This window comes from Phoenix dactylifera, chromosome 5 (genome assembly GCF_051530095.1).
Source record: "Phoenix dactylifera cultivar Ajwa chromosome 5, Ajwa_hap1_PhDact_Kaust_v1.1, whole genome shotgun sequence".
Classification (NCBI taxonomy): domain Eukaryota; kingdom Viridiplantae; phylum Streptophyta; class Magnoliopsida; order Arecales; family Arecaceae; genus Phoenix; species Phoenix dactylifera.
The window spans coordinates 11,012,514-11,040,221 of record NC_143194.1 but is presented as its reverse complement, the minus strand read 5'-3'; the positions used below and the strand labels follow the sequence as shown (position 1 = coordinate 11,040,221).

Here is a 27,708-nt window from a genome sequence, read left to right as displayed (position 1 = left end):
TAGTATAGTATAATGTAGATAGAGGTTTATACATTTTGGTGTATTATAAACCTTCTATTATATATAGTGCATAGTTACAGTCATAGATCCTGTTGTGGATATGGGTTTGACCATGGATGGATTGGGAAGCATGTATATATATGTGTGCAGATCAGTTGTGTGCATGTGATAATGTATTGCTATATATTGTCCAGGTTTATTATGTGACAGATTATGTGATTGCTGCTCTGACAGGTAGTGTGTTATATGTATTGAGATAATCCTGACAGGCCACTATAGGAAAAGTGATCATTTTGTGCATGCATCATGCCAAATTTTTCAAGAATTTAATAATGATTAATAGGTAATAGGGTTCTACGTAGTGGCTGGTGGCCTTATGCCTACCCGCACCCTAGGACCGTCGCGACGGCCCGCCGGGAACGGGGCGGGGGTCGTGACAAGAGGTGGTATCAGAGCAAAGGTTAAGAAGAGTCCTGTCAGAGCAATAGGGTGAGTCAGGATTAAGTATAGGATTATACTATGGAGCATAGGATTTTTCTGTATGTTAATTTATGAGTCATTTACAGTTCAGTAAAATATATTATGACTCAGTGTGTAACGACCGCCCTCTCTTTTTAACTCTTTTAGAGACATATAAAGAATACCTCCAAGGAGAGGATCTGCTCGTCCTGGAAGGAGGATGGAGCCAGATATAGCATTGGATGCGGGTTCTGCACATGTCGAGCCCCAAAGAGAAAAATCTCCTCCTGCTGATAGACGGAGGGTTGATGATCAAGGAGAGGTAGGAAGTAGAGATGCATTGATGGAACAGTTACTGGCGGAGAATCAGGCTCTGAGGGAGCAGATTGCTCGGGGGAAATCTCCTGCCCCGTCAGTAGTATCCATCCCACCTCCTGTACCTGTGCCAAGAAGTTTGGCCAGGCGAGCTCTAGATGATGAGGGGATTACTGTACAGGAATTTCTGAGGCTCAGAACCCTAGAGTTTAAGGGGGAAGTATGCTCCTTACATCATCCCCACTGAAGCTGCCAGGATAGAAAGATTCAGGCGGGGTCTGATTTCCCCGCTTTATAATGCAGTATTGGCAGTAGAGGTCCCCACCTTGTCTAGGCTGATTGATAAAGCAAAACAGTGGGAGACCAGAAACAAAGAGGAAAGAGCTGAAAGAGAACAGAGAAAAATGAGTATGGGGAAAGGGCAAAGCAGTAGAAATAGATCTGAAGGAGTAGATCTCTCGGAGGGCCCGACGGAGCAGTCTGTATGCTCAGCTCCACCTGCCCCACGTAAGAGGAAATGGAGGGAAAGAGGTCAATCACAAGATACTTTTCTGCCATCAGTACCTCGTCCTCCGGTCACTATGGCCAGAACGGAATCCAAGTTCCAATCATGGCCAGTATGTGGCATATGTGGGAAGCAGCACCTGGCAGATGCAGAATGGGTCAGGGAGTGTGCTACAGATGTGGACAGCCGGGTCATTTTGTCAGAGAATGCCCGCAGGGTGCCACCCAGCAGTTTGTGTCTTTGGCATCCTATCCTCTGTGCAGATGGACAGGCCTAGTAGTAGGGAGCCTGTAGGCAAAGGTAGAGGTCAAGCACAAACATCACAGCAGAGTGCTGGACCATCTCAGCCATCAGCTCCAGTAGGCAGAGGGCAAGGAAGGGTGTTCACGGTAAATCCACAGGAGGCACGGGCATCAAATGCAGCTGTGACAGGTATGCTCCTCATTGATAAGATTAAAGCTAGAGTGTTATTTGATTCTGGAGCTACCCATTCATTTGTGTCCCCTTATTTTGCTAAAAAGTTAGCTAAGGATAAGATATTAATGCATATTCCCTTAGCTATTAGTACACATGTAGGGGATAGTATAAAAGCGAAGTATGTTTATCCTACCTGTGTGGTAGAGATAGAAGGTAAAACACTCCTAATTTATTTGATTCCCAATACCACACCGAGCAGAATATAAAGAGCAGATACACTCACCCCTTCGAGTAATCAAGTAATTTACTCTTTTAAATTCGAGGACGAATTTTATATAAGGGGGGGAGGATGTAATAACCCCAAAATATTTTTTTTTATAAAAAAGGATAGAATAGTCATTTAAAATTGATATGAGGGGTAAAATTGGAAGGAATGAAAAGATAATGGCATAGTTGTAGATGCGTTGAAGTGGTAAGGGTAAAATTGGAAAGGAATCAAAAGTTAATGGCATAACCGTAGATATGTTGAAGTGTTAGGGGCAAAATGGGAATTTAATAATATTAAAAAAAAGGGTGAATAGTATCTTGATGTGATTTAATTGGAGGGTTTGAGCTGGCTTTTGGAATGAAACCGAGAGACAGAGAGGGGAGTCTCAGGCGTGAAACAGAGAGGAAAGAAAGAAAGAAAGAAAAAGAGAAGAAGAAAGAAGAAGAGGAAGGGGATTCGAGGAGGAAAGGGATCCCGGTTGCACTTCCAGCTGAAGGGAAAAGTGTAGATCTCTTTCTCCTCTACGCAAGGACCTCGATTTCCAAAAAGAAAAAGGTAAATATCCATCCCTATCTAGTCTTTTGATGACATTAGGCTATACAAAGGGTGGATATAGTCTAGAGGGGTCGGATAAGGGTTGTAGAGGCGGTTAAAAGAGGAAGAATCGGATTTTGACAAATTTTTCCGGCACTACGGAAAAACTGTGTCGAAGTCCCAACTTCGGCGAATTATTTATGGGGCCAAACGACCTCCGATAGCAATGCATGTTACCTCTTTGGAATCCCCTATGAGTGTAGAATGTTAGGTAAAAATTTCATCAAATCTGGAGTTTGGAAAGTGGATCAAACCCGGGATGAAGTAACCGGCTGTCGGTCCGGGTTACTGTTCATCTGGGTGGAAAATAAGGGATTTCATGCTATAATAGAGTATTAAGCCTAGATCAAGCTAAAAGGGACCTTGTACTCATGCAAGGGAATCCCTAGTATACATAAATGATGAGTTAATTAATAGAAAAAGAAAAAAAGAAAGAAAAGAAAAGATTTAGGGAACGGGGGAGTTGAATCAATTAAAGTTCCCTATATTATAAATGGCACGTAGATTATAGCCCTTGATACAGGACTAAATGTATTATAAATGCATGTCACAGTTGGGCAAGAAGTTAGGGAGCAAGAAGAAGAAGCCCCTACTGCCTACCATAAAGTTTTGGAGGCGTATCAGGGCTGTGCCAGATTGACAGGTGAGTGGGAGTCATGTACTTTGCACCATGAGCATCCTTAATTCATTTTCATGAATGTCGCCAAGTGTGAATTGATTCCACTTGAGCATATTGATTGATATTGTAGTAGATTCCTCTATAATCTTGATTCTCTATGCTTGATTATTCTGTACATGCATGTGAGGGAACATTGAGAGGAATTACGAGGGGTTGATGAGTAATCAAATTGATTCCGAATTGTGAAATGATTTCTTTTGTAAATTGATTTCATTTCCTCTATTTCAAAGATTTGTAGAGCCTTTTTAGTGGTATATTGAGTTGTATTGCACTTCCTTTACCCTCACTCCTAACCCTGATGTTAGTTTATGATTGGGTCATGATCGAGTGAGTGGTAGTCTTGATCATACTCCTTTTTAGTAGAGTATTGGGAGGGTGCATTATGGCATTTATGCATGGCTTGGCAGTATCTGCAGGACACCTATAGTCGATGGGGTTGAACATCGGCCTTTGTGCACATAGTAGCCTTCTGGGTGGGCGGAGCCCAGTCCCTTCCTAGGGGGGACACGGCCCTAGGCGTAGGATCGGCCGGTCCTACGACTTATATTCTGCTTGCCGCCGGGCATAGTAAGACCCCGCGAGGTGCAGTATGGCTTTCCGCGGATGTAGAATTCCCGCGAGGTGCCGTTTAGTATGTAGATGTGAGATGGATTTCTGTTCTGGATACTGGCCTGCATTTATATGATCAATGTGGTGTCTTATCCTGCATATGCATGTGACAGTGGGGAGTTGTTGCTGGTTCGCCTGGGGCGTAAAACCCACCTCCCGACAGCTGTCTAGCATTTACATTATTAGTATGGTGTCTTATCCTGCATATGCATGTGACAGTAGGGAGTTGTTGCTGGTTCGCCTGGGGCGTAAAACCCACCTCCCGACAGCTGTCTAGTGGTGATTTACATATTGGTGTGGTGTCATATTCGATGTATGCATATGGCAGTAGGGAGTTGTTGCTGGTTCGCCTGGGGCGTAAAACCCACCTCCCGATAGCTGTCTTGTTGATGATTCAGCCTATTGACGCCTGATTTATATGATTCAGTACTATGACCTGTTGAGCATATTCATGAGTAGCATATATGTTGACTTGATTATTCCATATATGCTTCAGATGAGTTGATATTGATTGTGGTGATATTGATGACTTACTCCATATTCTCTATGTTGAGATCATATTCATCTTGTTATTGATCTTGAGATTTCACCTCGAGCCATGATTATATCTGGTTTCATGTGCATAGTACTCTCTACTCCACTCACTGAGTATTTATATACTCACTCCCCAGTTTGGTGTTTTTGATTGCAGGGCAGGTATTGTATAGAGAGGAGCAGGATTAGTGGTTGCCTGCTAGCTGTGCCGCTCCATAGTATAGTATAATGTAGATAGAGGTTTATACATTTTGGTGTATTATAAACCTTCTATTATATATAGTGCATAGTTACAGTCATAGATCCTGTTGTGGATATGGGTTTGACCATGGATGGATTGGGAAGCATGTATATATATGTGTGCAGATCAGTTGTGTGCCTGTGATAATGTATTGCTATATATTGTCCAGGTTTATTATGTGACAGATTATGTGATTGCTGCTCTGACAGGTAGTGTGTTGTATGTATTGAGATAATCCTGACAGGCCACTATAGGAAAAGTGATCATTTTGTGCATGCATCATGCCAAATTTTTCAAGAATTTAATAATGATTAATAGGTAATAGGGTTCTACGTGGTGGCTGGTGGCCTTATGCTTACCCGCACCCTAGGACCGTCGCGACGGCCCGCCGGGAACGGGGCGGGGGTCGTGACAGTACCGAACCGGTATGGTACAATACACCCCATACTGCCAGGTTTGGGCCGATACAGAGAACCATGGTCCCAAGTGTTGGCAATTTGGCACCTTATTTGCTGACATCAATGGGATACTACAAAGTAGACTGTCCAACCATGTAATATCGTGTCATTCCATGTCCAGAGTACCCAAAAGTGCGAACCCTTCTAAATACCTTAAAAAGGGGATCGTCTAGACAACAAAGATTACATGTCTTTCATGAAACTTTGCAAGACATCATTGATTCATTCAATGTTTTAAAGATTATAATGATCTACAAGAATGGGGTTCTATGCAAATAAGATGAGTGCTTTAAGAATGAGAATGTTGAAGTAGATCTATCAAAAAACTTTGTAGCGATAGAAACAAGTGGATAGAAAAGGAAACACAAAAGTATTATGTAATGAAGTACTATAAATAGATTGGGCACAAAAATTACCTAGGCCTAATTAATACATGAAGCTTGAATGTCCTTCTAAAGGTCAGGGAAAAAGAGTGTAAGATAAAGGATAATTTCATGAATTAATTTAGTTGGAGCTAGAAGCAAGATAAGGGCAAAGAGATGTTCATAAAGTCAGCATGATATAGTCAGGATATGGCATGTTTTTTTATTGTTATGTTTAAGGCTTATGCTTACCATAAAAATTTTATGTTTCTTTAACCAAAGAATAGCATTCTTGTATACATCATAACATGATAAGCATGGACAAATTTAGCCAGTGTGTAAGTAGAAATATGGAATTAACTTTCAAGTTAAAGCCACGTATGAAGAAACTCTTATATTGCTCAAAAGGTTTGGCAAGTAAGGTAAACCAAATCTTGCCCATTAGTCATTACAGATATTACTTCTATATTAAATAAAAAATTATCAAGTTTAGCATCAAATTTATCAAGTTAAAATAAACACATCCATAGTCAACCACAACCATCATGATCATATTGATCATTCTTCTTAGCTATTTGAGGTTGGCTTTAAATATCATTCTTCATTGATAATTCCAAGATTCAAAGCTACCTTCAATGTTACTTCAAGCCTTCTATAATCTTATGTTGAAACTTCCATCCGTATTAGTTTAGGTTTTGCCAATGTTGTTAAGATCGGGATCAACTCATTAATCATAGTGGGTTGGGTTCAATTGTATCCATCGGAGCACAGAGCATATGATTTTTCTAACTTCTTCAATTTTTTAAAACACATAAGAAATGCAACAGTTGAAATAAGAGTTGAATATGGAATAGATAAATGAAGAATGTAAAGATCATACAAACAAGACATCTAGTTTCCACCAATATAAGCCCATATGAACAAATATTGTGTTTGGTTATTCAAAGATAATTATATAATAGCTATCAATTCAATTATCATTTCATTGGAATATTGGAAAGAAAAAAGGATAAGATTCTAATATATGGTTGTACAAATATGAAAATTTGCATCTTATATTTAACCCCATAAATTTGCATCTTATGGTATAATTCATAATACAGAACTAGATCCTATTTTCCTAACCGATTCTGATCCAATGATGAGATCTGGATAGTTTAAGGGTCACTTTGATTCGGATTGTAAGATTTGATCATGAAACATAAGATTTTACCAACAATAGGTTTTGACATTATTCGAGACCTTCAGTGCAGATTCAAGCATCTCTCCTTACTAAAAGGATTTTCATTGTCCATTGCTTGTTCCATCTTGATCAAATCTTATTACTTTGTCCTCAATTTTTGCAACTCACATGCCTTATCTCATATGCTCAAACCTCATTTTGCCCCTCTATAGTGTTTAACAATCATCCATCTCACCATTACCATTCATCTCATATGCTTGAACTCACTTTATTGCCCAAGATTTTTGACATATCATATGGCAAATATAACATTTTCTTAAGTCACCAAGGCATGTGTTAGTCATGAAACACCCTAGAAGCACCTCCAATCTTCATGTACCAACTCTAGTTCTACTTTGTCTTCGTCTATACCTTCATATATAAAAGGTAATGGATCTGACCAAATAATGGTATTTTTAGTCTATTTCCATGGAAATAACAATCCATAGCAAGATCTACCATACTGGTACCGGTCAGCGTACCAGTGGCAGCCCAGACCGGTATGTACCGGTCCCGTATCGGTCTGTACTGGTACGGCAGTCGTACCGGCCGATTTTTCAATCAAAAGCTTCCGGTACCGGATCCCATGCTGATCCACCGGTCTCTGCCTGGACCGGTTCGTACGGGCCGGTACGGCATACCCTGATCCATAGTATACGTTTTCATTATCCTAATTTTTATTCATTTTACTTTTCCACGTGATCAGTTCTTAAATTAAAATCTAGAGGACCGTTTTTACTCATCAACTTAGATACTACAATATAGTTCCATATTTCAACACAAAAAACTGCAATTCCTTTTCAACTTCATTTTAGAAAGATTGTGTCTCATTCTTTCATGAATAATTCACATGAAATGAAATGCCTTTCCACATTATGAAATCTTCAAATCTACCAATAAATTTCTTTATAATTTTTCAGCTTTAAATTATTTTACCTCAATTTGTGCAACACCAATGCTTTATTTCGGTTAGTTATCTAAATCTCCATCTTGAGCAGTTCATTATGAAATCTTCAAATCTACCTACACAACATTTCTATTCAACTTTTTAGCTTTAAATTATTTTACCTCACTTTGTGCAACACCAATGTTTTATTTCATTTAGTTATCTAAATCTCCTTCCTATACAATCCATTACGAAATCTTCAAATCTACCTCCACATTTCTATACAATTTTTCAGCTTTAAATTATTTTACCTCTAATTGCGTAACACCAATGCTGTATTTCGGTTAGCTATCTAAATCTCCATCCTGATTAGTTTAATAGTGCAACAATCCTAGCATTCTTTTTCCTAAGAAATATAGAGATGATACTGCCATGAAGGTCTGAGCATTTTTACATATTTGATGACACTTAGGCCCTATTTGGCATTGCTATAGCTAGTAGAGCTTTTGTCTATAAAGTCTTGGACAATAGATCTTTGGATAGTAAAGCTTTCGTTGGTAAAATTTTTAAATAAAAAGCTTTATGTTGTTTGATATCTACATTTTTGACGTACTATTGAACTTTAACATTTGTTTGATAGAAAAACTGAGAAAGTACCTTTAGTATCAAAATATGATAATAACGAAAATTTCATAGTTCTTTCAATTATCTAACTACTTGTTCAATCAAAAACTATAATTATAAAATATTTTTAATTTATAAATTAATGTTGATATTTTAATCTCAATAATACATTTTATATTTATTATAAAATATAATAATTTTTATAATGTTATTATATCTTATAACAATATTATTATCATATAATAATATTATATTATTATAATATAATTATTAAAATATAGTAATAATGCTAGTAATGTCATATTATAATAATACAATATAGTATAATATAGTATAACTATAATTTTGTTATATTATATAGTTATTGTATCAACTATCAAAAAGATATTATTATAAAGTATTATTGAATTAAAAATATTTTTATATTTTATCTAAATAATATAATAAATAATAAAATCATTTTTGGTGGATGATTACCAAATAACAAAGAAAGCAAACGTTTGAAACTCAAAATTCTTAATTGCATGATTATGGAAACAAAAATATACAAAGTTCCATTATTATACCAATAAAAGTATTTAAATTAATTTTACAATACAATCTGTTATAGAGACTTGAACCTTGGTCTCTCAAGAACAAAAAGCTTTCCGACATGCCTCAAGTAGAGCACCTTTTTCAGCTTTTAGATGAAGCAAAAAATTGTTTCAAAATTTTTACCAAACACCTCAAAATCATCCCCAAAAAAAAAGCTTTTGGCTATCCAACAAATATTTTTTTGACCCTCCATGTGCAATGCCAAACGGGGCCTTAATAAACTTTTCTTTATAAATACAGATGAGCTACTTATACCAACATAGTGTACCTGCTGAACGTTGTGAAGGTCCGTGGCTTAGTCCCACCTTGCCCGACATGGTGCAGACACGAGAGCACTAAGTAATTCATCCATTTAGAGGCTACAATAAATAAATAAATATCATAACATAACAAGACAACAAATAAGAAAAAGAATTAGCAAATCCCCGTCAACGTCCTGAGTGTCACAAAGAACAACCATGTTGCACATTGGAACACGTTAAAGCACACCATAGACCAAGGGCAAAGGACCCCAAATGCCACTAGGTTAAACAACACATGGCAAACTAAATCCCATCATCACCTCGGCTACAGTGAACGGAGATCCTCAGTAGGGGTGCAACTAAGCTAAGCAGTTTGTGAGCTGTTCAAGCTCGACTCGACCCGATAGTTATCGAGCTTGAGTAGCTCAGATAATTTTTGAAGTCTAGCTTAAGTAGCAAAATGGTCAGCTCGAAAGCTCACAAGCGTAGTCAAGTATACACATTTTTAATAATATTATATTTTATTTATGATATATAGATTATTAATTTAATATTTTATAATATAATATTATATTATATTTTGTTTTAACCATATTTTTTAATTACGACCAAGGCTCAAATTTAATCTTGAATTCAAGCTCGAGAATGGCTCGGTTGATATTCGAGTCAAGTCGAGTCGATGACAAGTATTGATTTTTTTGATCAAGTCGAATTTAAGCTTTAGATCAAGATTCGCCATACTACCATACCGTATCGGATGTATGGTACTAATATCGAGCCAGCATCCAATCTCGTATCGTAGCAATACTCGACATGCCTCATCATCTCGTACCATACCGCATACCGATACTATAATAGAATGATACCAGTATGGGATCTGGTATCAAGACAACGAACTCTAGCTTAAACATTAACGCTTCATCTCGAGTCGAGTTTCGAGCTCGAGTGTTTTGAACCAAGCCGAGTCAAACTTGAGCCTCTAGTTAATCAACTCGGCTCGGCTCCATTGCATCATCTAACACAAAAGGGAGGTGAGGGGATCCGAAACAACCAAGAACGCCGGATTAAAAGACAATCAGGGATGGGGAAAAAATCGGTGAATATTCATGGAAGCTTACGGACCTAAGGTGGATTAGGGCGAATTGGATGAGCCTGGACCAAATCTCTTCCCTGCAATGAAAAATGAAAAATAAATTTAAAAAAACCAAAAGTCAGCCTCCAAGATGCAAATGTCCACGAGTCGCTTTTTTACTATTTTGCGCGAAATAAAGAAAAAGAATGGAAGCATAAATAAAAAATAAAAAATTAAAGTAAGGGCAAATTGGTCATTTAGACAACCTGTACACCTTGAGAGAAGGAAGACCAATGGGACAGGAAAGTTAGTTTGATAAGACGCATTAACCCTCCCCAAAATTTTTAATTTTCAAAAGTAACTTGTAATGCCAAATATGCCCTTTAACATTTCAACAATGGCGAGCATGTCCCACCAGCAGATGGTGCCATTCCATCAAGTCCTAGGGGCAAAATAGTGAAATAGGGGAGAGACGGTCCGCTCACCGCCTTCGCCGGAACCTCCGGCCTCGGGCTCAGCCCCAGAGGGAAGACAGAGGCAGTGCCGTCGCCGGCAGTGAGGTGAAACAACATCCCGGCGACGGCGGCATCCCCACCGCCGTACGCGGGAACGGAGAAGATCTTGTCGGAGACGTCGTCGGCTATACCGTCCGGCAGGGGGGGCGGCGGGTCGGCCATTTCCGGCGGCGCGATGGCGGTTCTCCGGCCAAGGAAATGAGCGGTAGACCGAGCGGAGGGAAGAGGGGAGCGGCCACCGAATCCTTAAAGGGCATCGAAGGGAGAAGAAAGCGAGGGGAAAGCAACCGGTAAAATGAGAGAGAAGAAGAAGAAGATGGGGCGGCGGAGAGAGAGAGAGATTTTGTTTGTTTGTATTCTCAGCGTGGGGGGTTCTCGAGGTAATAAAAAGGTGGGAGGGGAAGGAGAATGGGGAGGTGAAGAAATCCAAAAGCGTTGGAATTCTTTTCCTTGTTGGTTTTATAAAATGGGCAGGTGGGTTTGGACTCAGTAGGTTTGAGTTGATGATGGGTCGGAAGAGTCAGTTTGGAGATGGAGGGCTTGAATGATGCTGGCCAAACATTGCATTGGTCGATCTATAAAATATTTTAATTATTATCTATAATTAGAATTATTTTTATACTATATTTAGTAAAGATTAACAAAGATTATATATAATATATGTTTAACTACAGTATATAGTACTGAATATTGTTTTAATGTTTGAATAAAGTATATTTCTTAAGATTTCTCTTTTCACTAAATTTTTTAAATGAGCTGCTCGTTAGTAACTAAAAGTTAGCTTTGAGACTATCATAGCCGGTTTGAGCTTGACTCCATTATAAAACAAGACCTGACTCCCAATAGCTAAACTCGTTAACACCTCTACTACTATTTGAACTATCAAATGGGAAAAGAGGGAGAGAGAAAGAGAGGAAAAAAAAAAGGCACCTAATAATGTGGAATATTGTGTACTTACACTTGCTTTATTCAGCTTCAGTGGTGCCATTCTTTCAAGAACAAGATGACATGTTGAGTCCTATTTAAATCTTAGTTTGGGAATGTCCCTGGACCCTAGGCTAGGAATTGCGAGAGTTTGGTGCAGATAGACACAGACATCAATAGCAACCATGCAATGCCATTTGTCGTCACTGTTTGTAAAATGATGATACCTCATTGTCCTGTTGGTAAAATTTTCTGGGTATTATATTTCTCTATAGCTGTGCAGCCACAGAAATCCTGTTCTTGTTTTTTTGTTTAGTCTGAAAAATAATGATCAAGGCATCATCCATCATTTCAAAAAAAAAAAAAAAAAATTGCTCGTGTTGCTCGAGGAATTTACATACACTTGTTCAAGTGAATATTGAAATCATGTGCAAGTATCGATAGCAGATTTTAATTACACATCTTTTACAAAAGATGGGTTAAGATAACAATATTATAGCTGTTAAATGGTCGTTCTAATAATTTCAGCATCCCCATTATGCTATTTACATAATTAATAAAAAAATGTAATGATAGTTATTTTACATTAATTCTCATTTTTTTCATCATAATAGACTGCTATAACACAAATAATAATCATTATTTTCATTTGTATTTTCTTTTCCATAAATAATATTTATTTTAAATTTCACTTTTTCCTTTTATCTTCAAAGTGATTGCACCGTCAAAAAATATATATATTGTTTTATCTAACAAAAGGAAAGAAAAAATAAGACTTGTTATTTTCTGCCATTGCCTGTTATTTTTTGTTATAATATTATTATAATGATTAGTATTTTGATAATTATCTCAATATCAAAAATTAAAAATTATTCACATAACAACTGTTGCAGCCAATACAATGATCAATAACAGCTTTGGTGGAAGAGCCTGTTCTAAGCATTATGTCAAACTTTGATTAGAAACTGGCTATGTTTTTTGAAAAAAAAATTCGATAGAAGAGGCGCCTATGGAATGGGTTTCACGATGGAGGGTAACCATTCCCAAATACCCAGAACCTTTCAGACATTGACGAAGGCGAGACCTAAGTGAAGGTGAAGTTTGATCCAAACCATCAAAAAAAACTTGAGCAACTTAACAAGCAGGGACCTTTTCAGGTTCGCATGCAAGCATGTTATGTTAAAAACTAGCCATTTTTATTCTCAAAATTATCTTTTATGCTTTGTTCGTCACGAAATTCAATTTAAAATTTCATCGATCATTTGATTTCATTTCCTTATAGCGGACTCATATTTGGAATTTGATGCAAGTGGAGCTCCTTCTAACGAATTAGATGCAAAATGACTTGCATCAATCCATGTCCATGCATTTTGAGATTTCATCTCTAACTGGAGTTGGAGAATCATGGGACGGAAACTCTCAATTGCCCTCATCTTTTTGTTGCAACACCACCCTTAAATCCTACGCAGTTTCACATCATAGTAAAAAAGAACTCATCAAAGTGGGGCAAAGCAAATTGATTTAGCTTGGCAAGTTTTTAAGTTGACCTGATAAAACACTATTCAAGTCATTTGACTGCAAGGATAGCTGAATGATAATTCTGTCCATGTTCACAAAACTCTATTCAAGTTTCTATTTATTCCTTTTTCTTTTCATGCAAATGGCCAAAACAGGTCCCTAGATATTAGACCTTCCTCGCCACCTAGGTCTTGTTGGACCAAGTTACTGGTAGAGGATAGAGCCAGCAACCTAACACCTTCCATAGAAGACAGAATATGGAAAAGTCCTTGGTACTCAGTAGGCTCGACATCTCCAACACCGACGGCGTTGATCCGATCGGCCCAAGAGAGGACGGGGTTTGAGCAGCGAGCAGCAGTTCTTCAGAGTCTCTTACTCTAAAAATATTAGGGACAGAGCATGGGAGCAATTCAAATCCTGTTCAAGGCATTGGACTTGATTGATCATTGAATGATAATTCTTACCATGCCCTAATACATGCATTTGAGACACCTGCGCCATGCAAGTAACATGAGACCAAGCACTACCAACATGAGAGCCTAGTCACCAAGGCCACCATCGTGATTGGCATAGCCTTCAATAACTAATCTAAACCACACAGACCAATGCAGTAGCTCAGCATGATGAACAAATTAACAAATATCAAGTGGCCGGTTTTCTGACATTTAAATACATGCATCTCAAATTGAGCCATCCAAGTCATACCAACATCATGCCTGTTCATGAGAAAAACACCATGCGTAAAGCCTACCAATTTTCTGAAAGCTCCATCCGCCTTATGCCAAATTGAAGTTGGATCAATCACTTTCTGGATCATGATTTGCACTAGTGAATTTTCATTAAGCCCAAAACTACTTACAACACTGCATTAATTTTTTGCCCCTTTTAAATCTACATCTGAAAGCAATTAGGTCGCTATTCCTCATGGAAACATGCTATGATTTCACAATATCATCCCTCTTCACAGTAAAGTCCCAGAGGTCGCCATATTTCTCATTGAAATCCCAAATATCCATGGAATTGTAATCAGCTATTAACTTGTCGCGGGGCCCCCTCTCCATGTTGTAGATCTCAGGCTCAAAGTTATGAGGTTTATCTGGCTTGGCCATCTCTATTGCACAAAATACTATAACAAAAACAGCTGCTCCAATGTACAAGTATTCTCCCTGCAGGGTGAAATTTGACCAAAATGACATTTAGATGCACCTCAAAAAATTATCTTATTGTTAGATCCCAAGCCTTTTCTTGGAGATAAATTCAAGGGTGCAATGCTCTAGAGTCTGAAAAAACACATGCAGAACAAACTGCATATGATTGTAAGGACAAATCAAAGTCTCCATTAATATTAAATTGCATTGTGAGAAAAGCTGTTATGTTGGATAAATTAGCAATTTATTCTCATCTTGTACTATTAAATAGTTCTTCTGAGAAGCAAATTACAAAATCATAGTTGCACTGAAATATTATCTAAACTCTGAAATCCATGACATTTCTACTTGAAAAATGTTATAATAGCAAAAAATTATTCTTCCATTTGGAAGACATGTTCCTTCATCTCATATAGGTGGAGTCCTATGGCAGACTAGATTTCTGTTAATGTGGACACAAAAGTATTGCATGTTATGTTTCTATATAAGCCTAGTCATACTTGAAAAAGAATTCCCAAGTCTCCCAATCATTCTCTTCCCCACATGTTACCAAGCCCTTTCTTTTCCTATCATGCCAAGGAATCTTTCTAAAGAAAGTTAAAAACCAAGTTCCTAAAAACCATGATTTTAATTTTCAAGAGAAGAAAGAGGAAAAAAAATAACTTCTTTAAAAACAACTTAAGGACTGCAATTTTTTAGGACTAAAATTTTTGGTATTTTTAACGTTTTTCGATTTGCGCTTTGATGCAGAGCAAAATTTCACATTGGACCATTGTCTAAACACCTTCAAGCATGGCAACGCCTTTTGCTCTAGACACCCAAAATCCAATCAGAGACAGTAAAGATTTCATAAGAACAATGCATTAAAAGTTCAGATTTGCTCAAAGAAGCATTAAGAAAAGAAACAGCTCAACAGGAAATTTTGAACTATAGAGCAACCTGTTCACCCTGAAATAAATAAAATCCAGACACATCCCATCTTGGGCTTCTGTTTATACCTCTCAATAATAATTACTATATTAATGCCATATCTATATTTCTTTCTGTTATTCAGGAAGGACATCTCCCTCTCGCCACCATGGATTTTTACCCAGAAATAATTTAGTGAAAAATTTTCATACCGGTGCGTGGTAAGCCAAACCAGCAACAATGGCGGGAAGAAACAACCAAGATATAAGCCCTGTAAAGAGATTGGAATGCCAAAACTCACTCAGCATGTGATCTTAACACTGGTTACATGACACTAGATGATATTGGTACTATACACGGATACAAAGAAAATGATCTAATTAATGTCAATCATCTACTATACCTTGAAAACCAGTAGGGGGTTCTGCAGCTTGATACTCCTCCACAACAGCTTCCCAGAAGCCACCTACATAGTATATCAGAAGCAAAGTTTCCCTTTTCAGGCAAGTATGCAATCCTATAGTCAACTTGATATAATATGAACTCTTTGACTACCGTTTACCATCCCAAAATTAAATTTGTTTTCCTACTGTGAGTTGCATTAAGAAAACTACAGAAATGAAATGAATACATTAGTCAAGCACTTGTGTAACAAAATTTCATATGCTACGCACTCAAGCTAACATGCATGCTGTGAGGAATGGAACAAGAGGGATAGAAGACTGGTGAATCCCTCCAAAGATAACCCTTTGCCTGGCATGTGTAATCCCACAATTAAATTCATTTTCCTAAAATGAGGAATGGAATAAGAAGGTATCAAACATTTTTTATCCCCACATGTGCATGTAGAAAAGTTGTCCAAACAGCCAACAAAGGAATTCATAAACCAAAAGAGTTAAAAAAATGCAGGAGTAATTGAGACTTAATTGCTTTTCATCTTAAAAAAAGGAAAAAAAAACAGGCTCAATTGCCTCTTGAAAAGATCAAAATAAGATTTAGCCTCAGTATGGAGGACCAATTTAAAATGGTATAAGACAATCCAATCAAGAAACATCCAAGAGATTTGACAAGCAAAGTTTGTTTTCCACAATCCAAGTTTGAATAAAAGCAGTCTAAGAGCAATACTCTAATTGTTTGGAAAATGCTAAAGATCACCCACCAGATCATTACTCAATTTACCAGTTTGATGTGGAAGTCAGTGATCCCTGAGCTGTAGGCAGTACCCAATTGACACTACCGACCTCCCCATATTGCACCAGTCCCTGAATACCATGTTAGTCCAGTGAACTTAGCAGTCATCTGATGGGTGATCGGTAGCAGTATTCTAATGTTTTCACTCATATGCACTGATCCTTCTTTAAATGAAAAAAGAAACAAGGTATAAGTACATAATTATTACCCACTCGCAACAGAATTAAGAGGTTGGCAAACTACCAATATGTGAACGAAATACGAATATCTAAAATTTTAGCCAGAATAGAATACAAAGAGCCAAAAAGATATAAAATTCTCCACAGCAGCATTAGAGAAGTAACGTATGCATATCATCTTCAGGTGCATCCAATCTCTGAAGCCCCTAACCTGTTTAGTGTGACTCTACTTTAATTTAGCAGCAGAAAACCACCTTTCTTTCACAAAAGAAAAAATATCATATTTTCAACATCAAGTTAGTCGTTAATTTTGGCCTCTCATGTGATTAAAAAAAGGTGAAGATAATCCCTTGTCTATATAATCTATACAATAAAATAAAAAAAATGTACCTAAAATCCCTAAAAAAAAAAGGGAAAAATAAGTGGCAATCCAGTACAAACTAAAAACCCTAGTCGCAGTGAAATCAAAAGCAAGATTACCTTCATTTCCTTCGAAATAAGTGTGGTGTCCATCATACTCCCCGTACTTAAAATCTTCCTGAATCCAATAAAAAAAATCAGAATAACAAACACAAAAATCGGAATTTTCGCCCGCTTAGTTTAACTCCAATAACTTCAATTAGGAAAGAATCAAGCTCACAGGATCGACACCGTTTGTCCGCCAGCGGTCGTGTGGGTCCTCGTCGAGGTCGGGCTCGATCTCCGTCAGCCCGGCCTTCAGCCGGGTTGAGCTAGGGTTCCGGCGGAGCTCCAAGCGGAGGAACCTCGGGTCTGGGGCTAGGGTTAGGGTTTCTCCGGGAGGAACCCTAACCCTAGCTCTTATCCGGGGCTTTCCGGACGCCGCCGGCGCCGGCGGGAGGGAAGCGGTGGTGATGGTGGCGGCAGGAGACGACGTGGAGATAAACCTCATGGTCTTGTTTTTGGTTCTCTGTCATCTTATTTCTGCCTCATCCTTCCGGTTTTAGTTAGTTGGGATTGGGCGCGAGTCTTCTACAGAATTGTGTTGGTGTGCTGATATGCACTGACCGTCTGATTATTATCGGACGGAGAAGGGATTGGAATTGATGTCGTTCTGTGCCGTTGGATCTTGATCGGACGAGCCTTCTGTTTTCTTCCATGAAAATGGGAAATAAAAAAGAGAAGGAATTTTGACTGATAGGGAGGAAATATATCCGTTAGCCTTATCCTCTCCGAGCAGGTGGTGGGTCCACATAAAGCATGTGAGAATCACGTGCTGGGATGTCTTCCCTTGCGGTCAAGGTTCAGCGTTATACCTATCAAAAAATAGCAGCGTTATAGCCATTATAACAGTGTTACCCAGGACCGTTATGTTCCGTATAATAATAAAGAAAAGATAACAGTCATTACAATATGAGAATCAATTTATTGTAATATAAAAATAATGACCATTATTTTCTCTCCATATATATTCTCTAAATAGAACATATTTTTTCGACATTTAATTATTTTATTAAAATTTCATCCAAAATGATTGTTTGGCCCACAAAAATTAAATTTTTATGAATAAAAAGATAGAAATTGTTATTTTTTTCATTATCTCCATTTATTTTCCATTATAATGGTATAAAATGCAATTTTGTAGGCAAAGAACGGTCATTGCAATAATTATATGAATTATATGGTTAGTAAGGCTACTATAAGCAATATATATTTGCTAATAGGAGACTGCAATGGTATATAAAATTTTATTTTAGGAAAGCCATTATGTCTCTTTTAATTGGTTTGTTCATTTTTTTATTATTTTGCATCTAAGTATAATTTTAAAATTATCATAGTATAGGATCCATTGTTTCCGGCCCTTTCGCTTAGTATAGTTGGGCTTTTGTTTAGGGAGAAACTTCATACCAAGGTTAATCCTTATTTCATTATTTGTTTCTTAGATTATTTTTTTTTTTTACTCTAATCCTCCACTATAAAAGAAGTTATTTCTCCTTTTATTTTATCCTCATCTCTTTACTTTCACATAAATGCCCAACTCTATTTGAAACTATAATTGAGAGGCCTTACCTCTGTTTCATCTAAGGACAAAGGTAAGAAAGAGTTCGAGCTCTTCTAGCAGCAAGGTAGATAGCATTAATAGCCGGTGGGCATCCATTGCCGGCGATGACCTGACTCGTCTCATTCTCTTCCACCTCCCCATACATGAGATGATGGCCATGGTGATGGTGCCAATAATAGAGGTCATGGTAATGGTGAAGGTGTTTTTGGTGACAATGATGGTGAAGATTGGAGAGTGGGTCATCAGACAAGTAGGTAGGAGGATTAGAAGAGTAGTAGTAAGAGGAGATGGAGAGAAGATTTGGAGAATTTTTTTTTCCATTTTTAATTTGGCATGGGCAAGAATATATTATAAATTTTTGCATATTATAATATTTATATGGGTTGATTAATGGAGATACTTTGTCCAAAATTAAGTTCAGACACCTTTGACACTTTTTAAAGATAAGGATGTCATTGTGTCAGAACGGTATCAATGAATTTGGTCGCGCTTTCGGGTGGGTCTTTGGGGTATTGTGTCGAATAGGTTAGAGGGTGTGGGGATGTCCGACTTGGGGGGTGGATCTGCGGTCCGAGGATCGACGGGAGCTGGGACGGGTTCAGGCGAAGGGAGGAAAGATTCAGGCGCCGGGATCGCGGAGGTGGGCCGCTCTTGGGCGGATGTGGCGAAGGGTGAGCAATGTCGGCATGATGGAGCCCCCAACCGATCCTCCCCTCGGGTGCGGGAACTGTTGCAGAAGCGGTTCTCCGAGGTGGTCGACGTCCCGGAGGAGGAGTTAGAGGGCAACCGGTCGGAATGGCGGACCTCCACGATTCTGGTGAGAAGCCTTGGGAGGTTCGTTCCGGCGGAATGGGTGGCGAGGGAGATCAAAAGGGTGGGGCGTTTGGGATACGAAGTGGAGTGTTTCACCTTGATGGATGGTTTCCTCGCCGTCCGGTTCGCGAACGAGGCCGATCGGGAAGCTGCGATGGCGAGCGGGCCGTGGATGGTAGCCGGTCAGCTCCTTGCAGTGGATCGGTGGCGGCCGAACTTCATTCCGAGCGATGTGGGGCTGAGCCGGGTGGTTGTGTGGCTCCGCATGCCAAGGCTACCCTTGGATTACTGGAAGAAGTCGACTATCATGCGGATAGCTGCCTCTGCCGGCACTCCTCTGGCCTTGGATGGGGTCACAGAGCAGGGGAAGCGGTGTGGTTTCGCCAGGGTGAAGCTAGCGATGGACTGTTCTGCTCCTCTCAAACCGGGGACGCTAGTGAGGGGTTCATCGAAGGGGGTGGCGGAGGTCTTCTGGCAGGATTTCGTTTACGAGAACCTGCCGCCCCCTGCTCCAGGTGTGGGCGAATAGGGCATGTGTCGACGGGCTGTGCTTTTTCTATGGCGGAGGCCGTGGTGGCGGAAGAAGGGGAGGTTCGGGGGGACGGGACAGAGGCATCGAGGTCGCCGTCGGTCCAGGAGAGCAGGGGCAGTGATGATCCGGAGGACTTGGCTATTTTCGGCCCGTGGATGGTCACTGGTCATTTGCGGGCGTCGCGGGTGGCTAATGTGCCGGCTCGGAGGAAGACGACGGGCAAGGCGGGGGTTGGCCCGAACTCTCCACGATTCGGTATGAAGCCAGGCGCGACCGGGACTGAAGCGGTGTCTTCCCCGGTAGATCTCGAAGGTTGGCAAAAACCCTCCAAGGTCGCTCGCCGAAGAACGCCGGAGAAGGATGTCTCCGAAGCCGGCGGGGGCGTGATCAAGGGTGGGCCGAGTCACACTACCCAGGTCGCAGACGCGCCAGCTGAGTTGGAATCGGGTCCGAGTTCGGGGGGGAGTGACCCAGGACCGACTCGGGCTGGGGTCGATGGTGTGGGTGAGGCGGAACCTGACCCTGTTCGGGTTGTGGTTGAATGCGATGATCTGGTTCGGACTGCGGTCAGGGACGTCTCCTCTGTTCGTGGGGGAGTGGGTCGGAGTCAGAAACGGAGCCGAAGCCCGGCAAGACAAAAGGGGCTGCTCCGATCGATCTCCCCCGGGGGAGGTACTGGGACGTTGAGGAAGGAGCGGCCGGGGGGAAGCCACCGCTGGAGGAGCAAGAGCTCCCCTCCGCCTCTCTCGGTGGTGTGCGGTTGACCTCCCCGGGCGGAGCGGGAGCCCAAAGGTGGCGGTCCATCCCGGTGCGGGGCCGGGGGGGCGACAGGGACGACGATGGCCCGGTCTCTCTCGGTGGCGGCGCTGGTCTCGGACTCGGGGGCTGACTCGGTGGTATGGCCGACTGGGTCGAAGGGTGGAGACAGCTGTGTGGTGGGGTTGGGGGGTGCGGCCGGGCCGCCCGATCTGCCATCGGAGGCGGTGCCCATAGAAGTGGTACCGGAGGCAAGGGGGGAGCTCTCTCTGCCGCCGGCTGCAGAGTCTTCTTCTAAGTTCAGTGGAAGGGGTTGCGGCCAGAGGGTGGACTATGGGAGTGGGCAGCCTAAGGGTCGGGAGAAAGCTGTAGCTGACCAGGGGGAGGTGGCGGGACAGGGGGCCATGCTGGTGACTTGTGATGTTCACCTCCGTGCCTTGGATCAATTGAAGGAAGCAGTGAGGAAGGTGAACACAGGAGGATTGGGTTTTGATGGCTCTGTGAATGAGGTGGTGTTTCATGATTGCAACCCCGGGATGGCGGGTTGTGATACTCCCATGGGTGAACAATGAAGGTTCTCCTATGGAACTGTCGTGGTGCGGGGAAGCCCTCTTTTGCCCCGGCGTTCTGAAGGTTTGTGCAGCAGAACAGACCGGATATTTGTATTTTGTTTGAGACCCGTTTATCGGGTAGGGGCCTTCAGAAGGCAAGGAGGGTGCTCCCTCGGACATGGGGTTTCTATGCTGTGGAGTCCCGTGGGTTGTCGGGCGGGATAATTGTCACGTGGAGGTTGGAGTCGTGTAGATTGGATACTTTTCATGTTTGTGGCCAAGAGGTGATTCTGGTGATCTCGGAGGGCACAAACGATCCCTGGGTTCTTGCGGCGGTGTATGCGAGTACTGACTTCAGGGAGAGGCGACGGCTGTGGGAGGAGGCATCGCAGTTGGTTGATCAAGGTCTCCCCTTTCTGATGGCGGGTGACCTTAATTGTATTGTCGACCCTCAGGAGAAGATGGGGGGCAAGCCTTTCTCCCACGAGAGGAAGGTTAAGGAATTTCAGGATTTTCTGACTACAAATGGGTTGATTGATTTGGGATTCTCTGGTCCAAGATTCACATGGTGCAACAATCAACAGGGTCTGGCTAGGGTTTGGGAGAGACTTGATAGAGCCTGTGCGACAGCGGGGTGGGTCCAGAGATTCCCGGATCATCGTGTGTCTCATTTACCTAGGATTGCATCTGATCACTGTCCTTTGTTGCTGAGCACTGATGCCTTTGTTCCGGTGCATCCCCCTTTCAGGTTCGAGAAGATATGGCTTTCTTACCCTCGTTCATGGGAGATGGTTAGGGAGGCGTGGAGCACTCCAGTGAGGGGTGATGCCATGTACCGGGTGTCCCGGAGATTGGAGTTGGCGAGGAGGAGGCTGAGGAGATGGAATCGAGAGGAGGTGGGAGACATCTTTAGGAGGATTGAGGAGTCTGAGGTGGCCATTGTTAGGTTACAGGATCAGGAGGCTCGAGGGGGGGGTTAGTCAGATGAGGAGGTTGGGGAGCTTAGATCCTTACTTGCTCTGCATGATGGTCTTCTTAGACAGCAGGAGATATTCTGAAGACAGAAGGCGAGGGTACAGTGGATCATGGAGGGGGACAGGAATACCAGATATTTTCACCAGGCGACAGTGATTAGGAGGAATCAGAACAGGATCAGAGTTATTAGGGATGAGGAGGGGCAGCAGTCGGAGGAGCCGGAGGTGATACAGAAGATTCTGGTGAGCTTCTTTAGGGGCAGATTGGAGGAGTGAGCCTAGCAGAGATCCCACTGCCAGGGGTGGTGGTCACAGAGGAGGAGAATTCTGATTTGATTAGTCCGGTATCAGAGAGGGAGATTAGGAAGGCGGTGTGGTCCCTCGGAGGGGACAAGGCGCCAGGGCCGGATGGGTTCCCACCGGTGTTCTTTCAGCGATATTGGTGGATAGTTGGACGGGATGTGACGGCAGCTATTGTAATAACCCCAAAATTTTTTTTTATATATAAAAGGGATAGAATAGTCCTTTAAAATTGATATAAGGGGTAAAATTGGAAGGAATCAAAAGATAATGGCATAGTTGTAGATATGTTGAAGTGTTAGGGGCAAAATGGGAATTTAATACTATTAAACAAAGGTGAATAGTGCTTTGATGTGATTTAAATGGGGTGGTTGGTGGCTCACGGGAATGAAGCAGAGAGAAGAAAGGGAGGGGTTCTCAGGCGACAGAGAGGAAGAAAAGGAAGAAGAGGAAAGGAAAGGAAAGGAAGAAAGGAAGAGGAAGAAGAAGAAGAAAAAGAAAGGGAAAGAAATCCCGGGTGCACTTCCAGCTAAAGGAAAAAACGTAGATCTCCTTCCCCTCTACGCAAGGACCTCGATTTCAAAAAAAGAAAAAGGTAAATATCCGTCCCTACCTAGTCTTTTGATGATATTAGGCTATACAAAGGGTGGATGTAGTCTAGAGGGGTCAGATAAGGGTTGTAGAGGTGGTTAAAAGAGAAAGAATCGGATTTCGACAAATTTTTCCGGCACTACGGAAAAACTGTGTCGAAGTCCCAACTTCGGCGAATTATTTAGAGGGACAAACGGCCTCCGATGATGATGCATGTTATTTTTTTGGAATCCTCTATGAGTGTAGAATGTTAGGTAAAAATTTCATCAAATTTGGAGTCCTGAAAGTGGATCAAAATCGGGATGAAGTAACCCACTGTCAGTTCGGGTTACTGTTCATCCGGGTGGAAAATAGGGAATTTCATGCTATAATAGAGTATTAAGCCTAGATCAAGCTAAAAGGGACCTTGTACTCATGCAAAGGAGTCCCTAATACACATAAATAGTGAGTTAATTAATTAAAAAGAAAAAGAAGAAAGAAAAGAAAAGATTTAGGGAACAGGGGAGTTGAATCAATTAAAGTTTCCTATGTTATAATTGGCACGTAGATTATAGCCCTTGATACAAGACTAAATGTATTGTAAATGCATGTCACAGTTGGGCAAGAAGCTAGGGAACAAGAGGAAGAAGTTCCCCACTGCTAGCTGTAGATTTTTGGAGGCGTATCAGGGCTGTGCCAGATTGACAGGTGAGTGGGAGTCATGTACTTTGCACTATGAGCATCCTTAATTCATTTTCATGAATGTCGCCAGGTGTGAATTGATTCCACCTGAGCCTATTGATTAATTGTTGTTGTATATTCCTCTATATTTTGATTCTCCATGCTTGATTATTCTGTACATGCATTTGAGGGAACATTGAGAGGAATTACGAGGGGTTGATGAGTAATCAAATTGATTCCGAATTGTGAAATGATTTCTTTTGTAAATTGATTTCATTTCCTCTATTTTAAAGACTTGTGAGTCGTAGCTTGATTATACTCTTTTATGAGTAATTAAATTGGTTCCAAATTGTGAAATAACTTCTTTTGTAAATTGATTTCATTTCCTCTATTTCAAAGATTTGTAGAGCCTTTTTAGTGGTATATTGAGTTGTATTGCACTTCCTTGACCCTCACTCCTAACCCTGATGTTAGTTTATGATTGGGTCATGATCAAGTGAGTGGTAGTCTTGATTATACTCATTTTTAGTAGAGTATTGGGAGGGTGCATTATGGCATTTATGCATGGCTTGGCAGTATCTGCAGGACACCTATAGTCGATGGGGGTTGAACATCGGCCTTTGTGCACATAGTAGCCTTCTGGGTGGGCGGAGCCCAGTCCCTTCCTAGGGGGGACACGGCCCTAGGCGTAGGATCGGCCGGTCCTACGACTTATATTCTGCTTGCCGCCGGGCATAGTAAGACCCCGCGAGGTGCAGTATGGCTTTCCGCGGATGTAGAATTCCCGCGAGGTGCCGTTTAGTATGTAGATGTGAGATGGATTTCTGTTCTGGATACTGGCCGGCATTTACATGATTAGTGTGGTGTCTTATCCTGCATATGCATGTGACAGTAGGGAGTTGTTGCTGGTTCGCTTGGGGCGTAAAACCCACCTTCCGACAGCTGTCTAGCATTTACATTATCGATATGGTGTCTTATCCTGCATATGCATGTGACAGTAGGGAGTTGTTGCTGGTTCGCCTGGGGCGTAAAACCCACCTCCCGACAGCTGTCTAGTGATGATTTCAGCATATTGACACCTGATTTGTATGTTCCAGCATTATGATCTGTTGAGCATATTCATGAGTAGCATATATGTTTACTTGATTATTCCATATATGCTTCAGATGAGTTGATATTGATTGTGGTGATATCGATGATTTACTCTATATTCTCTATGTTGAGTTCATGTTCATGTTGTTATTGATCTTGAGATTTTATCTCGAGCCATGATTATATTCTGTCTCATGTGCATAGTACTCTCTACTCCACTCACTGAGTATTCATATACTCACTCCCCAGTTTGATATTTTTGATTGCAGGGCAGGTATTGTATAGAGAGGAGCAGGGTTAGAGATTGTCTGCTTGCTGTGCCGCTCCATAGTATAGTATAGTATAATGTAGATAGAGGTTTATACCCTTTTGGTGTATTATAAACCTTCTGTTGTATATAGTGTATAGTTACAGTCATAGATCCTATTGTGGATATGGGTTTGACCATGGATGGAATGGGAACCAGATTTTTATACAGATGAGTTATATGCCTGAGATAATGTATTGATATATATTGTCCAGGTTCATTATGTGACGGATTATGTGATTGCTGCTCTGACAGGTAGTGTGTTGTATGTATTGAGATAATCCTGACAGGTCACTATAGAAAAAGTGATCATTTTGTGCATGCATCATGCCAAATTTTTCAAGATTTATTGATGATTGATAGGTAGTAGGGTTCTACGCGGTGGCTGGTGGCCTTATGCCTACCCGCACCCTAGGACCGTTGCGGCGGCCCGCCGGGAACGGGGCGGGGGTCGTGACAAAGCTTGGTATCAGAGCAAAGGTTAAGAAGAGTCCTGTCAGAGCAATAGGATGAGTCAGGATTAAGTATAGGATTATACTATGGAGCATAGGATTTTTCTGTATATTAATTTATGAGTCATTTATAATTCAGTAAAATATATTATGACTAAGTGTGTAATAACTGCCATCTCTCTTGATTCTTTTAGAGACATATAAAGAATACCTCCAAGGAGAGGACCTGCTCGTCCTGGAAGGAGGATGGAGCCAGATATAGCATTGGATGCGGGTTCTGCACATGTCGAGCCCCAAAGAGAAAAACCTCCTCCTGCTGATAGACGGAGGGTTGATGATGAAGGAGATGTAGGAAGTAGAGATATATTGATGGAACAGTTACTGGCGGAGAATCAGGCTCTGAGGGAGCAGATTGCTCGGGGGAAATCTCCTGCCCCGTCAGTAGTATCCATCCCACCTCCTGTACCTGTGCCAAGAAGTTTGGCCAGGCGGGCTCTAGATGATGAGGGGATTACTGTACAGGAATTTCTGAGGCTCAGAACCCCGGAGTTTAAGGGGGAAGAAGGTGAAGATCCTCAGAAATTCCTGGAGGAGACTGAAAAGATGATACGGAGACTGCCCTGTTCTGATGCAAGGGCAATAGAACTTGTAGGGCTCACAATGAAAGAAGATGCCTGGGGCTGGTACCAGAGACAAGTGGAGGACAGATTGTACAGTAGGAATCCTCCAACCTGGGAAGAGTTCAGGCAAGCAGTGATGGATGAGTTTTTGTCTCCGGCTGAGAGGCAAAATCGAGCTCTTCAGTTTGAGAGGCTGAAGCAGATGCCCGAAATGAGCGTATCTGAGTACGCTCGTGAGTTCACTAGATTGGGGAAGTATGCTCCTTACATCATCCCCACTGAAGCTGCCAGGATAGAAAGATTCAGGCGGGGTCTGATTTCCCCGCTTTATAATGCAGTACTGGCAGTAGAGGTCCCCACCTTGTCTAGGCTAATTGATAAAGCAAAACATTGGGAGACCAGAAACAAAGAGGAAAGAGCTGAAAGAGAACAGAGAAAAATGAGTATGGGGAAAGGGCAAAACAGTAGAAATAGATCTGAGGGAGTAGATCTCTCGGAGGGCCCGACGGAGCAGTCTGTATGCTCAGCTCCACCTGCCCCACGTAAGAGGAAATGGAGGAAAAGAGGTCAATCACAAGATACTTTTCTGCCATCAGTACCTCGTCCTCCGGTCACTATGGCCAGAACTGAATCCAAGTTCCAATCATGGCCAGTGTGTGGCATATGTGGGAAGCAGCACCCTGGCAGATGCAGAATGGGTCAGGGAGTGTGCTACAGATGTGGACAGCCGGGTCATTTTGTCAGAGAATGCCCGCAGGGTGCCACCCAGCAGTTTGTGCCTTTAACATCCTACCCTTCTGTGCAGATGGACAGGCCTAGTAGTAGAGGGCCTGTAGGCAGAGGCAGAGGTCAGACACCAGCGTCACAGCAGAGTGTTGGACCATCTCAGCTGTTAGCTCCAGCAGGCAGAGGGCAAGGAAGGGTGTTCACGGTAAATCCACAGGAGGCACAGGCATCGAATGCAGTTATGACAGGTACACTCCTCATTGATAAGATTAAAGCTAGAGTGTTACTTGATTCTGGAGCTACCCATTCATTTGTATCCCCTTATTTTGCTAAAAAGTTAGCTAAGGATAAGATATTAATGCATATTCTCTTAGCTATTAGTACACCTGTAGGGAATAGTATAAAAGCGAAGTATGTGTATCCTACCTGTGTGGTAGAAATAGAAGGTAAAACACTTCCAATTTATTTGATTCCCAATACCACACCGAACAGAATATGAAGAGTAGATATACTCATCCCTTTGAGTAATCAGGTAATTTACTCTTTTAAATTCGAGGACGAATTTTATATAAGGAGGGGAGGATGTAATAACCCCAAAATTTTTTTTTATATATAAAAGGGATAGAATAGTCCTTTAAAATTGATATAAGGGGTAAAATTGGAAGGAATCAAAAGATAATGGCATAGTTGTAGATATGTTGAAGTGTTAGGGGCAAAATGGGAATTTAATACTATTAAACAAAGGTGAATAGTGCTTTGATGTGATTTAAATGGGGTGGTTGGTGGCTCACGGGAATGAAGCAGAGAGAAGAAAGGGAGGGGTTCTCAGGCGACAGAGAGGAAGAAAAA

General features: G+C 41.3%; 4 protein-coding genes across 5 annotated transcripts in view; 2 read left to right on the top strand and 2 right to left on the bottom strand.

Moving 5' to 3' along the window:
* Positions 1-11,102, bottom strand: part of LOC103695763 (transcription factor UNE12-like) — a 24,796-nt gene extending 13,694 nt beyond the window's left edge. The window contains exon 1 of one of the 2 annotated variants that reach the window (XM_008777172.6): positions 10,567-11,102. In XM_008777172.6, coding sequence (XP_008775394.3) covers positions 10,567-10,758 — 192 coding nt within the window. In that variant the 5' untranslated portion in view covers positions 10,759-11,102. The remainder of the gene's footprint in view (positions 1-10,566) is intronic. The other variant, XM_008777171.6, reaches the window with a different exon arrangement.
* Positions 396-27,708, top strand: LOC149753456 (uncharacterized). The gene is made up of 2 exons (XM_089930671.1): positions 396-4,620; positions 25,112-27,708. The coding sequence occupies exon 2, from the start codon at positions 25,760-25,762 to the stop codon at positions 27,356-27,358; it is 1,599 nt and encodes a 532-aa protein (XP_089786797.1). The 5' UTR covers positions 396-4,620; positions 25,112-25,759; the 3' UTR covers positions 27,359-27,708.
* PNSB5 (NAD(P)H dehydrogenase 18) lies at positions 13,693-17,417 on the bottom strand. The gene is made up of 5 exons (XM_008777170.6): positions 17,106-17,417; positions 16,946-17,003; positions 15,499-15,561; positions 15,308-15,366; positions 13,693-14,204 (listed from the first exon to the last, which is right to left on the bottom strand). Exons 1-5 carry the CDS (start codon positions 17,373-17,375, stop codon positions 13,974-13,976), a joined length of 681 nt encoding a protein of 226 aa, XP_008775392.3. The 5' UTR covers positions 17,376-17,417; the 3' UTR covers positions 13,693-13,973.
* LOC149753457 (uncharacterized) lies at positions 21,599-22,117 on the top strand. Its single transcript, XM_089923502.1, has one exon. It carries the CDS (start codon positions 21,599-21,601, stop codon positions 22,115-22,117), a length of 519 nt encoding a protein of 172 aa, XP_089779628.1.